General features: G+C 43.4%; 1 protein-coding gene across 1 annotated transcript in view; it reads left to right on the top strand.

Moving 5' to 3' along the window:
* Positions 1-207: 207 nt before the first annotated feature.
* sidt2 (SID1 transmembrane family, member 2) overlaps positions 208-15,493 on the top strand; it is a 78,643-nt gene continuing 63,357 nt past the window's right edge. The window contains exons 1-2 of the mRNA XM_041174303.1: positions 208-998; positions 9,444-9,565. Coding sequence (XP_041030237.1) covers positions 750-998; positions 9,444-9,565 — 371 coding nt within the window. The 5' untranslated portion in view covers positions 208-749. The remainder of the gene's footprint in view (positions 999-9,443; positions 9,566-15,493) is intronic.

Genomic DNA, 15,493 nt, shown 5'->3' with positions numbered 1-15,493 from the left:
TTTTTCAGGGTCACATAGGAGCCACAACAATTTAACAGCTCAGCTGAATATTTCTGCTGGGAATAACCCTTGCGCTGGGTGCAAAAAAAATAAATAAAAGCACTAGAATTGCTCTCGGAAAAAGCTTGTACTCCTCAAAATGGACCAATGAAGAGGTGAAGGCTGATGGTTGGAACTGAGAGAAGGAAGGACAGGCTGGCTGATGGCTGACGTCAACCTATGCCCAGTCAGTATTTGTTTACAGAGGGGGACGCTTGTTGCTGCAGCAGCTCAGAGATCCGGCAGTGTGATCAAACAAGACTCCATTTATACAGAGAGGGAGAGAGAGACCAGAAGGGGGAAATACACTCCACAGAGAGAGAGAGACCAGGAAGGGGAAATACACTCCACAGAGAGAGAGAAGACGCGAGCAAGGCTGCAATTGACGAGGCAGACATGAAACTGATCAGATTAATTCACTACCTGGTTACAGCGCGAGGACCATTGTTTCCAATCAGAGGCTGATCAGGATTGGACAGGGGATAACATGTAACATTCTTCGGCCGATGTAGCGAATTTCAAAGGTTTCCCCCCTTGGAAACATTTTCTTTCGCTGACCTCAGGATTTTATCTCTCCTGATTGTTGATGACATGGCTTCTCGCTAGGCCAGGAAGGTTCAGAAATCTCTCCCCTTGTGCGGACTGGGGAAGGGGAAATTGCTCCCCACACAACGCGACACGGATCCCACTGTCTCTGTTTTATTTTGGCAATGCTGGCGGATTTTCCCAGATCGGAGGGCAGGACTATGCGGCGGATCTGGAGTCAGACACAGTCGTACTGGACGTTTCTAATGAATGTCTTTCTCCTGGGCTGCTTCCTGCCTTTGGAAAATGGAAGGGGAGCTGAGGCCCAAGATATTATCCAAGTGGACGGTGTATTCGACCACGCGTATCTAGTGGTTGTCAATAATAACGTCCAGAATATATTCGCTTTCAATCACACCGTTTCACGGAACAAGGTAAAGAAAAAAGACATCAATGGTTCTGTTGTTTCAATTTCTAATGCCATTTTGTAAGAAAGTTTGTGCAGCCCATCACCCCCCCCCCCCCCCCCCCCCCCCCCACGGTTTGGTGAAGTCATAAGACACGGACCGATGTTATATTGTGACAGCAGAAGCAGCTAGGCAGCCGGATTCCAGGGCAGCCACCCGGATCTTGCACAGTTCAAAGCCAGTCAACTGCAGAGCATTGCAAAATAATTCCTCTGCATGTTGATTTCCCCCATTATTTTTGAGAGGGCGGGGAATACTCAGGCCGTCCAAGTGTTTGAAATAGTAAATCAAAGCTGCACTGTTGCCGCGTTTGGAAATGCTGGCCAGCATTTTATAGTTGTGATATTTTCCATGCGGTAGCTGCTCGTTTCCTCTTCGGGGTGTCACTTCCATGTCAACACATAGAGGTTGTGGGTATCCATGCACTTTAGGTAAAAGCAGCCATGTAACTAAAAAAGAACAGTTTAAAAAAGACTTTCATTTATGTAGCGCCTCTCATGACCACCAGCTGTCTCAAAAGTGCTTTCCAGTCAAGGAAGAGCATTTAATGCAGGAAACACAGCAACTCCCACGAACAGCAATGTGATAGTGACCAGATAGCACTCCCTCAGCACTGCACTGGAATATTAGTCGTGATTTTTGTGCATAAGCCCTGGAGTGTGAGTTGCACCTGGAGACTCAGAGGCAAGAATGATAATGACCAAACCACAGCTATCACTCAATGAGCATAGTAGAGCCCTGAGAATGGGAGACTCCTTTCCAGGAGGCTGCCCTCACACTATGCAGTATAGCTCCAAACTTGGCCACTTCTGGGCTTGGAGTCTCCTCTGTATTTGCGCCCAGGGACACCCATACAATGTGGCGCAAACCAATTAGGCAGCTTAAAAAGGTTATGAAATTTTAGACATAAGTGAGTTATGCATCCTTCAAACCCTCTATCCAAACAAATCTTGGGTCACAAAACTACCCATGCACTTCACTACCAAATGCAAATTGCCCTCTAATTTGTTTGAGGGATCACAACTTTGCTGCCAGATTTTCAGGTGCCTTCGGAAACCTTTCTTTTTCCAGGTCTTTTAATTGCAATTCTTTGAGTTTTTTTTATATAGTCGTTTGGTAGTACAGAACTTGAATGTTGCTGAAAAAGACCTTTTGTCGAAGCTTTTCATCTTGCACTCATCAGGACAATCACAAGAATAACAATGTCAGGGGAAGCAACTACTTAATACTGTATGAGAAGAGAGTGCTGTTTGTTTGGCAAGTGGACTCATTGGTAGAGGCATTGCCATGGTGAATGCACCAGTTAATGGTGACTGATAGTTAACTGCCAAGCATTGCTTGAAATTTAAACCAGGCAGCTTGACTTTGATTGGTCAAGACGATGCTGCTTTGTTTTGTCTGTTTCTTTGGATTCTTTTTCATAGGAAAGAATAAGTCACATGAAATATTGAAAACTTCCCGCTTGCAGGTTCCTGAACATACTGTGCCTGATGTAAATGAATGGTGGTGAATGAGTTGAATTTTTTAATTTTAGGATGTGGAAAAAATATATTGATGTGGGTCACCTCTTTGACCAAGTTTTTGGTCACCTGACCTAATATCTCCTTATGTGGTTGGATGTCAAATTTTGTTTGATAATATTTGTGTGAAGGGGCTTGGGAGTTTTACTGGGTTAAAAATGCTATTTAAGTTTTTGGGCACTTACTTGGGCCCTGATTGTTTACAATTATCGCACCCATTTTAAGTTTGGGTGTACACTAATGTGATCAGAAAGATACTTGGGTGTAACTTGATGTTATTGAGCATAATTGCCGCACCTTTAGTCACAACCTTCAGCTGCAACCAAGAGGGAATTCCAATCCCCGATGTTTGGCCAACAGGTTGATTATCAGCCTGTAAATCCACCCAATCCACCAATAGCAGGCATTAAAGAATGGGAGCATTTCCTGGTCAGCCATAATGCACAAGGCAATGGCAAACCACCGCAGTACTTTACTAAGCATAATCATGGACCAATCCAATTGAAGTCCTTGATCACAACGCCCTCTTAGGGCACAGTACCTGGAGGAGGAGGAGGAAGATATTTAGTCACTCTGCACATGCTAAAACATCCAACTCACCCAATGAATTGCAAAGTGATTTATTACTGATTCAACTGATCTGCCATCACACAGCACAAAATCAAGCAGTTATGTTGTTCAGGGCTGGGAATTCAATAGAAATGAGGCAAGGGGACAGCTGAATTGGCAAAAGAATAAAAGGTAGTGAATCAGGATTGAAAATAGTAAGTGCTGAACGTGCACTTGGTCAGTATGAAGGGGAAAAGCAGACCAGACAAGGGTATTAAGGGATATGGAGATAAGGTGAGCAGAAGGAGTTAGGAGTTAGATTGGCAATGGTCTCCTCATTGAATGGGAGAGCAGGCTTGAGTGACTGAATGGCTGACTTCTGTTATTGTGTTAAGATCACATAAGAGCTTGGGTGCATCAAATACAACATTGGTACAATATTAATTGACTATTTCCAATTCCATTTCCCTTCCAAGCATGAATACCCTTAAGGAGAGGCTTGCTTTAAACATGTGGGAGGAGGGATTCAAGGGACCCAGGGATTGGGTGGGAAGAGGCTCGTGTTGAACTGACATACTGACATAGACCAGTTGAGTCAACTACCTTTTTCTGTGCTGTAAATTCAATGTAGTTGTGTGATTCCATGTAGCACCCTTACTTTGAAACCTGGTGATGAAACTGCTCAACTGGAAAGTAGCGGGGTGGGGGTGGGGGTGGGGAGGGGGCATGTTCACTGATTTCAGGTCCAGCTATTCTGAGTTCACTTTGATGAAGATTAAAAATGTGAACATGGCTTCATAAAACTGGAATATAAGCCCAGACACCAGGGACAGGATTTTGCCTGCGGGTCTTTGAACCCTGCCAACATGGTCAAAAGATGGGGGTGGGGGGAGGGGTGCTGGTCAGAAGCCTGTGCAGTGCGGGGATCAGTTCCCCAGTTGTGATTTGCCCTAAATTGGCCAATTAGTGGCCAGAGGGAGGGCTCACGGCAGAATTAAGGACCACTGGTGACCTCTTGAAGTGGAAGGGCCAATGGGAGGCATATCAGCTCAGAAGAAACAGAAGCTAGCTTCTCAAGGTAAGCGAGAAATAGGGGGACCCAAGGTGGAAGTAAAAGCTTAAAGTCCCCATAGCAGCTGGGCCACGGTTGTGAAGGAGTGGGGGGCTTCCACAGCATGGCCTCTGGTGGCAGCTGAAGTCAGGCAGGTGGGGAGGGATTCCATGCTGGCCTGGAGAGCTGGCCCCTTCCATCTTCCTCCCTCCTCCCATCTTATTCCGCCAGAAGGTCACTTCCAGGTCGCTACGCTGTTCCGCGCTGCCCCTTGGCTGCCTGCATGGGCCTCTGGCAATGGGCCTTAATAGGCCTTTTACGACATTAGTTGACTACCTGTCACTTGTGGGTGGGTTGCCTTGCCCTGCCCCACCACCCCGGCTGTCCCGCCTCTGAGAAAACATTCCGGGGGCAGATGGTGCCAGTGAACAGTGGCCTTAGTCTTTTTGCGCCACCCCCTCTGCGCCACTCTGTCCTCGCCTCCATCAGAGCCTAAAAAATCAGCCCCAAAGTCCTGTGAATTCTGTGTATGATTGAGCAGCGCCATCTTTATTACAGGCAGCGGCCTGAGAGGGCGCTGGCAGCGACGTATCAGGGATGACGTTGCATTTGCGCGCGTGTGGGTAGTGTGCCATCTAGTGGTTGTGTTGGCAAGAAACACCTCCTTTTAAAAATTGAATTTTTTTTCCCCTCCACTCAATTTTGCATTTTACACCATGGAGACATTAGTCTGGTTAAAGAAAACCACATTCTTGGAAATTGGAAGTCTCAAAGTCTGCTTTGTATTTGGGATGTTAAATGTGGGGAAAAAGGGCAGTAAGAGCAGGGGGAGATTCCTGTTTTTCCTATTTTTCATTAAGAAAGGCATAAATTCCTCCACATGCTATCAATAGACACCGTCCAGAGACTGCCAAGGGGCCAATCTCCTGCAACCTGGATTGGTTCCCTCTCATTGCTTCACTCAATTGATTTCCAAACCCTGCTGAATTAAATTGTTGCTTCTCTCCAAATTCCTGCACCTCCCTATGGTTACTGTCCTAATTCTCAGCGCTCTGAAAGTTAAATTGCAGAACATTATAAATGTGGTTTTTTTTTCCCACAAGTCACTAATTTGACATTGAAGATTTAATGGATTTTTTTTTTAAAAAGCTGAAGTTCGAATCTTATATTTTGAAAGTTGCATCCAATGCTTCATGGGATAATAGAAGCAAGTGCCCCCGCTGATTGGTCATAATTTTTTTTTTTTTTGCAAAAATATACTTTATTCATAAAAAATCTTCAACTACATTTCAAACCATTTCAAAATCACCAAAAATACAAAATCATCAAAAATACAATCAGGTTCAACTTTTATAACATGAATCACAAGGTGTATCAGTACAAACAATGAATATTACAATCATTAGCAGACATTCATTTTGAGCTGTACATCCTGAGGGGCTCTACACAGTTCCCAGCCCCTCGGTGCACTATGGCAGAAAGGTCTTAGACAGCGACCTTTCCCCATTGCGCCTTTGTGGCAGCTGCCCCAAGCTTTAGTGCGTCCCTCAGCACGTAGTCCTGGATTTTGGAATGTGCCAGTCTGCAACAATTAGTCGGGGATAACTCTTTCCGCTGGAAGACCAACAAGTTTCAGGCAGACCAGAGAGCATCTTTCACCGAGTTGATGATCCTCCAGCTGCAGCTGATATTTGTCTCGGTGTGTGTCCCTGAGAACAGCCCTGAGCACAGAGTCCTATGTCACAGAACTGCTCGGGATGAACCTCGACAGTAACCTCTGCATCTCTCTCCAGACCTGATTGGTCATAGTTTCACAAGGCAAGTGGTGTGGGTGTGTGTGTGTGTTACAGTTCACTGGGGGAGTCTAAGTTGCTGTGGTAACATGCACTTTTACATACATGTTGTAGCCTGGAGCTATGGTAGATGCTGCAACTTTCCTTTCAGCACATGGCTGACCAGGAATCTCTCCCTGCTCTTACTGCCCTGCCGCTTGCATGTGTTGGAAGGATTTGCAGGTTTGTAATCAACCTGTTTGGCCACGTTATGCACATGTCCTCCTTGGCCATCAAGCCCTAGGGGTGAGACTCGATCCCGGAGCTCCTGGCTCAGAGAAAGTATGTAACCCACTGTGCCACAAGACCTCCATCACAAGCAAGTGGAACATACATAATTTAGTAAAAGGGTGTGATAGGCAGCTGTAGAATATAGGTAGAATATGGGAAGATTCCAAGTTTTTTTTCAACAAGCCAGTTAGGTACATATCATAGAGTCTTACATGGACTCACAGATGAAGTTTAAATGTGCATTCCCTTAATTTATATGTAACTCCAGCTGTAGGTACGAATGGATCTTATTGACTAATTAAGCTTTATCCAATAATGTGACAGCAATGCTGACAATAGCCTTTCCAAATATGCAGACCCACAACATTTGAACAGGGTGAGCTATTTGGTAAGAAATATACTAGCTGCAGCCTCTATACCACATAGGGCTGCAATATCCTTTGACTGCAATATAGTACACCATGAAACCATAGTTTAAAACAGCTTGAAACCACAAAGCAATCCGCCCAGAAGCTAGTTTTAACGTTCTATAAAGCCACAGTCCAATGCACCCTAAAACTTTATGTACCAGGTGCCTTGGAAGGACATTTATATGTGTTTTATTTGCCCTCTTGAAGCCTGATCTACATTTTAATTGAATATAAAACTATTTGGTTAAGAACTGTGAGGGTCTTTTCATATCTTCAAACTGCTGATCTCAAAAAAATGCAAACGATTTGGCAAATATCCTTGTGAATTTGTGGCTATTGTAGTCGGTTCATCCGGAGGATCGAAGGAAACAGGAAAGCTCCAGCCTGGTGATAAAGTGATATAAAGTGGTGAACCAGCCAGCCCCTCGATCAAAGCCTGTGAGTGAATCTTGAGGGTAAACTCATGAACACTAAAGAGAACCTAAAAGTGAGGCAAAAAAAAAAGCTTATTTGATAGAAGTTGGTTTGCTCCCAACTTCCTACCAATCCTAGGTTTTCGAGTATAATTTGCCTCTCTCCTATTGGGATGTGCCCTCAGGCCACTAATTGGCCTATCAGGCAAAATCACCATTGGTTGACTGCTGTAGGCAGTCAGGGTTGAGACCTCCATTTGACCTCGTTCAACGTCAGGGTCCCTACCTAAATCGCAAAATCAAGCCCCTGGTTCCTGGTTCACATCTTTCCTGTTTCAAGCCTCCAGCTCCGCACCCTCAGCTCCCTTTCTCTCTAATTCCCCTCTGTCCAGCTCCCTCCTGCCCAAATCCAGTCTGTTCCCTCTTTCTGTATTCCTCTCCCCAATTTCTAGGCTGAAATCCCACTCTTTCCAGCTCCTGGTCTCCTGCTTCCTCCTTGTGTGTGAGTTGGCAGCATGCTTGCCTTTGAATCACAAGGTTCTAGGTTCAAGTCCCACTCCAGGGCTTGAGCACAAAAATCAAGGCTGACACTCCAGTGCACCATTGGAGGTGCCATCTTCCAGATGGGATATTAAACCGAGGCTCCATCTGCCTACTCAGGTGGATGTAACTATTTCGAAGAAGAGCAGGGGAATTATCCTGGTGTCTTGGCCAATATCTATCCCACAATCAACATCACAAAAAAGAGATGATGTGGTCATTAGTCACATGATCGCATTGATGTTATTGGGAGCTTGCTGTGCACAAATTAATTAAGAAATACAAATAATGTATTTCTTACATTACAACAGTGACTACACTTCAAAATTAAAATAGGTTCATGGGCTGTGAAGCGATTTGAGTTATCCAGTACAAAAACAAAAACACCTGGAAAAACTCAGCAGGTCTGGCAGCATCTGAGTTTTTCCAGGTATTTTTGTTTTGGATTTCCAGCATCTGCGGATTTTTGCTTTTATCTGAGATATCCGGTAGTTGTGCAAAGTGCTATAACGATGCAAGTCTTTTTTTTTATTCTGTTATGGAACTGCGTGTACCACATTGAACAGAGATAATTTCTCCTCTCCAGAAAACAGAGATAACTGATGTGGGGGGGAAGGGAGGGAGGTTCTTTATGTGTCTCATAGACAATGTTATGTTTTGTTGATTGGAAAGTGCAAGAGAGCCATCTTAAGTATGAATTGTCTCATTAAACAAGTGGTCTCCCATTTAAAAAGACAAGAGTGTCCAAAATAAGGTCTTCAAACACTGGGGTTTGATTTCTGCTTAAACTGATTTTAAATTTTCTCCACAGGCAATGGGCATCGATCTCTGAAGGTGGCAGGGCATATTGAGAATGGCTAGCAAAGCATGTGGGATCTTGGTTTCTTAAATAGAGGGATTGAGTACAAAAGCTGGGAAATTATGCTGATGCTGCGTAAAGCCCAGGTTAGGCCACAACTATAGTATTGCAACCAGTTCTGGCCAGCACACTTTAGGGAGGATGTGAATGTCCTCGAGAGGAGATTTACCAGAATCGTTCCAGGGATGAGGGATTTTAGCTACAAGGTTAGGCTGGAGAAGCAAGGGTTGTTTTCCTTGGAGTAAAGGATATTGAGGGGAGATTTGATAAAAGCGTACAAGACTGTGACAGATTTAATTAAGGTTGACAAAGAAAAGCCGTTCCCATTAGTTAATGGTACAAGGACTGGGGACACAGATTTAAAGTTTTGAGCAAGAGATACAGGGAGAAGATGTGAGGAAGATCTTTTTACACAGTGAATGGTAATGACCTGGAATTCGGAGGGTAGTACAGTGGAAATGATGAATGGTTTCAAAAGGAAACTGGATGAACATATGAGGGAAATAAACTTGCAGAACTATGAGGATAGACCGGGGGGAATGAGACTAACTGGATTTCCCAGAGAGCCAGCATGGACTCAGTGGGCCATTAGGTCTCAATGACAAACTCCCACAGCTGCTTTGAAGAAATTCAGATAATAGAGGACCTCACCCCAATTGATTGTTTGGAGGATCCAGGTGACTGAATGAAACTCTTTTGAAGAGTGGCTATTGCTGTTCTGAAGAAGCATGCAACTGAAGAAATTCATTTGAAAGTTAACTGTGTGAATGATTGCGAAACTTGTCCGGCACCTTTTAGACTTCCTGTTGTTAAAATGGACCAGTGCTTCGTGCTTAATCAAGCAGAGGTCTTGGATTCTGGTGGTGTTCAAAGGAGATAAAGGCAGGATGGTATATTCTGTATTAGAGGAAATATTCTGGCCCTCTTCTGGTTGCTACACAAAACCCCTCCTCCGCAAAACATAAATATTCTTCCAATCTATTAACTGTTTTCTGTTCTTTCTGCAGACGGAGGGTGTCCGTGTCTATGTGAATGTTCTGTCCGAACAATCCAAAAGCCCAGTGCTTTTTGTGATCCGACAACAGAAAGCAGTACTTTCCTTCCAGGTGCCATTGATCCTCCGGGGGCTGTGAGTATCGCTAGACCTTCTGATTGTCACACCAACCTGTACTAGTAGCCCTTTGGTGCTTGCAATCCCAGTATCTCCTTCTGCTGTTTCCTAAGTGCCTGTCTTGGCTCAGTAATAATCATTCTCTCACTGCCCAATCAGAGAAAAAAAACTTGCATTTACATAGTGCCTATCACAACCTCAGGATGTGCTGAAGTGCTTTGCAGCCAGTGAAATATTTTTTGAACTGAGGTAACTGTTGTAATGTAGGAAATACAGCAGCCAATTTGCATCCAAAAACTCCCACAATTAGAGAATGAGAGTTCAACTACCCACCTTGCCAATTTGAGAATTAGAATTCATTCAACAGATCTGGCAATGAAAAGCTGGTATCAGAAAATTGCCCATAAAGCTAATAGCCTGTTGTAAAGAATGGTTAGAATGGAACTTGGTGACTACAAGAAGTCGATTAGTACGATGTATTTAAAGAGAAACTAGATACGTACATGATGCAGAAAGGAATAGAAGGATATCTGCTAGAGTTGGATGAAGAGGGGTAGGAGGAGGCTCGTGTTGAGCATGAACACCAACATGGACCTGTTTCTGTGCTCTATATCCTATCTGTGTAAATAACCAGCTGTTAGTTCAGAGATAAATCTTAGCCAGGATACTAGGAGAATACCCCAGTTTTTGAATATTGCTGAAGAGAGATACATACTGTCAAAGCCTTTCATCTTGCATTCATCAAGACAAATGCAAGAATACCAAATTTAAAATGATCACAACAATTTACACTACGGGAGAAGAGGGTGCTAATGGGTTGGCAAGTTGAATCTGATTGGCCGAGGCATTGCCATGAAGAAAGTACTAGTGAACTACAGGCTTCCCAAGCTCCAGGGTAATTCGAAAAAAGGGCTTGAACATATTCCTTTTGTTTGCAGAGAATAGGTTGCTGATTTTCTTAGTAGCTTGGAATGTCTTACATGCATCTGAGAGGACAGATGGGGTTTTGGTTTAATGTTGTGTTGAAAAGTTGACACCTCTCACAATGCAGCACTCCTTCAGCGCTACATTGAAGCTCTAATCTAGATTAGACGCTCAGGTCTTCAGAATGGGGCTGAAATCCACATCCTTCTGATTCAAAGATTAGAGTGCTATCAACTGAGCCAAATTTCACGCCACACAGGTACACCCTCACCCCAGGATTTAGGTACATCATCTAGACTGACACTTAGATGGAATATTGAAGAAGTGCTACATTGTTGCTGGTGCTGTCTTTTGGATGAGCATTTGCCCAAAGCTCATAGCCCCTCATACGGGTGTGAAAAATCCCATGGCACTATTTGAAGCAGTCACTACTGTTAGACACACAGCAAGATTCCACAAACAAACAGTGACATGAATGACAAATTAGTTTGTTTTGGTTGAGGATGGAAGTCTAACCAATAGCACCAGGTGAACTCAACTTCTCTTCTCCAAACATCGCTATGGGATCTTTTACATCCACATGAACAGGCAAGCAGTGTATCAGTATCAGTTCAGCACCTCATCTGAAAGAATGACATATCCAACATAACAGCACCTTATCAGTATTGAATTGAAGCATCATCCCAGGTTATCTGCTAAAGCTTTGAACCCACAACTTTCTGACTCTGTGGATAAAGTGCTGCCAGTGATTTTATTCAGTGAGCAGTGAACCCATTTGGAGCAGGGGGGCAATTCCTGGTACAATTCCTGACTGTGTCAAGGCAGCTGAACCTGGCCCAGGCAGCAGTAGAGGTGAACCAATTGACCAACAACTCCCAGGATGGAGAGAAGGGGAAATCCTGGCTTCTGATCAGTGAGTTTTGCTGGAATTGAATGTTGCAGGATAAATGGTATATGTTGCATTCTGTGGTCAAATAACATTAAGGTAAATATTGTTCATGGTCACACATGAAGAACAGGCCCTTGGGTGAGTCTATAGATGGCGTGTGCAATGTGCAAATATATTCCGGCTTGAATCAGCATGTTCAAGAGAAAAAGGAAAGAAAATGAACATCATCTGTCTTTAGAAATACAAAGATATTTTTAGTTGTTAGCTTGACTCATTGGTAGCACTGTTACCTTGATCAGAAGGCTGTGTAATCAACCTCTACCCCAGGACTTGGGCACTTAATCTAGACTGATGATTCAGTGTAGCACTGAGGAGGTGTTACATTATCAGACACACCGTCCTTCGGATGAGGTGTGAAACCTAGGTCACATTTCCTGTTTAGATGTAAAAGGTTACATGGCACCATTCAGAGAAGAGCAGGAGGGTTATCCTGGCCAACACCCATCCCTCGATCAAACAGCACCAAAGCAGATTGACCAGCTGCTATCTCATTGCAGTTTGTGGGACCTTACTGTGTGTGTGCAAGTTACCTGCTGGAAGCAACAGCTGTAAAGCTGAGGATATTCTTTCTTATTTATTAATTATCAAGCCGTTTGAGAAATTCACCTCCAGCTTAGAAAGTAAAGCATTGTTCCGATCAAGCTTGCAGTTAATGTTGGTGTGATGGTACAATACATAACTCCTGGATGTGCCCTGCTGATAAAGTACAGAATATGTGGCATAATGTTTCCAGCTGGAATCTGAGTGCAACATTTACAGTAGTTGTGAACCCATGGGTATTTGTTGAATGTGTGGCATATGCACATCACCAGGTTACAAAACAGGGAGGTGTCAGTGAAATATTACAAGGAGCTGTTGATCTTTGCTGTTGATTTCTTTGTGCCATGAGTTAGAATGTCATTGTGCGTCTGGCATTCTGTTTCATGAGATCAAAGGGCATGGCAGCTCACCACCACCTTCTAAAGGGCAATTAGGGATGGGCAGCAAATACTGGCCTTGCCAGTAACGCCCACATCCTATGAAAGAATAATAAAAAAAAAGCTGTGCTCAGTCATTAAAGATTTGCCATTTTGAAGCACCAGCAGAAAAGATTTCCTCCGAATATTATCATAAACACATAGAGAAAGAAAAGATGCCTTGATATAAGTTTTGATATAAATAAATCAAAATTCCCATACTGTACATTAAGATATAATATTTACGCAATAGTGCATTTGTTTAAATGCTATTTTGGAAGAAAATTGTGATGCAGCAATCCTTAAACAAGGATTGGTTTGAGTTACTAACTGGAGTCGCAAATAGAAACCCCAAAATAGCCAATTTACAAAAAAAAATCAGCCATTTCTGGGAGAGACATAAATGATCCCAGGATAGATGAATGATCTCTGCCAACGTTTTGTGTAACAGCTTGGTGTGTACTGATGAAGAGGTGAGAACCAGTAGTTGGGTCAAACTTCTGGCTGCAGATATTTGGATCACAGCCAAGCTATTTTTGTCATACATTCCTGTTTGTTTTTCTTTTATTATTAATTTGCAGGGGTATGCGGGTCACTAACATTCATTGCCCATCCCTAATTGCCCTTGCAGTGGTGAGTTGTCATGCCCTTTGCTCTCATGAAACAGAATATCATCCACACGACAGTCTAACTCAAGGCACGAAGAAATCAACAGCAAAGATCAATATTTCGCTGTCACCTCCTGTTGTGTAAAGTCAGATGATGTGCATTATGCCATCTATTCAACAAGTTTATAACTACTGTAAACATTGCAGTCACTGATTGGGCTCTTGTAGCCCATGTGCTGTAGTTACTATTGTTAGGAAGGGAGTTTGAGGATTTTTACCCAGTGATGATGAAGGAATGGCTGCTATATGCCCAAGTCAGGCTGTTGTGTGGCTTGAAGGGGAACTTGGAGACGGTGGTATTTCTGTGCATCTGCTGCCCTTGTCCTGCTGGATGGTGGAAGTTACTGGTTTGAGAGGTTCTGCTGAAGGTGCTTTGACAAATATATATCTATAGTGCTCTAGGCAAGCCAGGTTACACCAATAGTGGAGAGTGTGGATATTTGAGCCAATGGATGAGGTGTTGATCAAGCAATCTGCTTTGTCACAGTTTGTCATTGTCTGTTTTTATCTGGGATTAAAATTAAATTTACAGTGATCCAAGGGGTAAATTGCTAAGTGTACGCTCCCAGCATGAAGCCTCACCCACTGGGAGGAATATCAGGAAAGTAGGGATTCACTGTCTACAATTTTCTGACCAATGTTTTCCCTGTGGGGAAGGCTTCCTACATGAAGCATGAACTCATAACCCAGCCCCTATGCTGACCATGCTGGCTGTCTGAGATACACCAGGGGTTCAAACCACCATGACCCTTCCTCCGCAACTCTCCTTCAACTACTTTGTCTTCCCATTTTCTTGTGAAACCTCTTTAAAAACCTATTTATTCACCATAACTGTGCCCACCCCTTAAGCTTTCAATTCTCTCCTGTCATCTTCCCATTCTCCTCACGATTAAGTGGCTTCCTATGAAAGGGTCACTTTGCAAATAGTAAGATATCCTTAACCCCAGACCAGGTTAAAAGATCCTCTGGATCGCTGGTTCACAGTGACAGAATTGGTCAAATCTATATACACAGGTTTGGGGATTTTTACCGCGTTTTGAGCAGCAGATTTGCAATTAAGTCTATTCTTCTGTGAAAATTGCAAATCAGTGGTTTTTGCCGATCTCTTGACTAGGAAACCTCTTGAGTTATTTGTCTATGCAGCAATGCTACTGATCGTATTCTTAGCAGAATCAAATAGCCTAGAAATTCATTGGTGGTGTCCCTATTTCTCAGTTGTAAACAGGCACCGAAACATCCAATATGGCGGACAACATTCCACACCAGATATGCAGATATGCAGATATTGGTAAAGGCAGGAAAGGAGGTGTCCAGGTCCCATGCTCCGGAACAGGAGTATTGCCCTTTACTTATGAAAATTGGCATCCTAAGATCTGCTTGGGGTTCCCTTTGCGCAGTTTGTCTGCCCTAAATGCAGCTGACCAGGTCTGTGTCTGGCTTCATCAGGGGTCCTCAAAGAGACTGCCCTCCATTATCCTACCCAGAGAGTTTGTTCTAGGTGTTGACTTTCCTTAATGTGAAGCTCGAGTTCCTGTCAGCAATCCAGAATTATACTTCTTTGTGGTTTGAACCTGTCTTTTGTTGGCTAGCTGTCACTTTTCAATAAGTGCATAAATTCTCAATTGACAGTTAAGCAACAAGTAGGGCACCCTCAATTTTGATCCACGAGTGAGTCCATGCATTGGCAGAATGCAACAAACCATTCCCACACTGTTTGTGCTTGAGAAAGTTTTACACTGAAACATTGCTGTTCTTTTTGTCTTTTGAGCTGAGAGATGTGTTCTGTTGGACAAGGCATGACAGAATGAGGACTTTCCCCCAGAATTCTGAACTCCTTGCGTTCCCCTCAACATCTACCTGCCTTTACCTAACGCCCTTAATATAGTATTAATGTCCCAGGGTGCTTCACAGGAGCATTACCAGGCAAAATTTGACACCAAGGCATGCTAAAAGATATTAGGACATGTGACAAGAAAACCTGGTTAAAGAAGCCCCGGATTGCTATTTAGCTTGCTTAATATGTGCACAGATAACTCCGGCTATATTCCCTACCCACAAGGTAACACAGCAATGTTTGTGTATAACTGGGTTAGTCTAATTCTGCCACAGAACTTGACCTGTAGTTGACCTGTCTGTCCAGATAAAGACATCATAGAACCAGGCTTGTAATACCAGAAATAAAAGGGAATGTAACTTCAAAAACAGATCAACAACTCCTCCGTGTCACAAGTCTACTAGTTAGTTAAATCCTAAGCAGACTGGATTGTGAAGTAAAAACAGGAAATGCTGGAAATACTCTTTAAGGGTCAGACAGCATCGGTGAGAGAGAAAAACGGAGTTAGCATTTCAGGCCGATAACATTTCCTCAGAATTGGACCCTGACAACATGGCCAGTAATTGCTATTCTGTTAAAATTTAACAACTTTTGAACTTGGTAGCCAGGTGTTGA

The sequence above is a fragment of the Carcharodon carcharias genome, chromosome 25 (genome assembly GCF_017639515.1).
Source record: "Carcharodon carcharias isolate sCarCar2 chromosome 25, sCarCar2.pri, whole genome shotgun sequence".
Lineage (NCBI taxonomy): Eukaryota > Metazoa > Chordata > Chondrichthyes > Lamniformes > Lamnidae > Carcharodon > Carcharodon carcharias.
The sequence above is the reverse complement of the archived record's forward strand: the minus strand, read 5'-3'. Positions and strand labels throughout refer to the sequence as shown.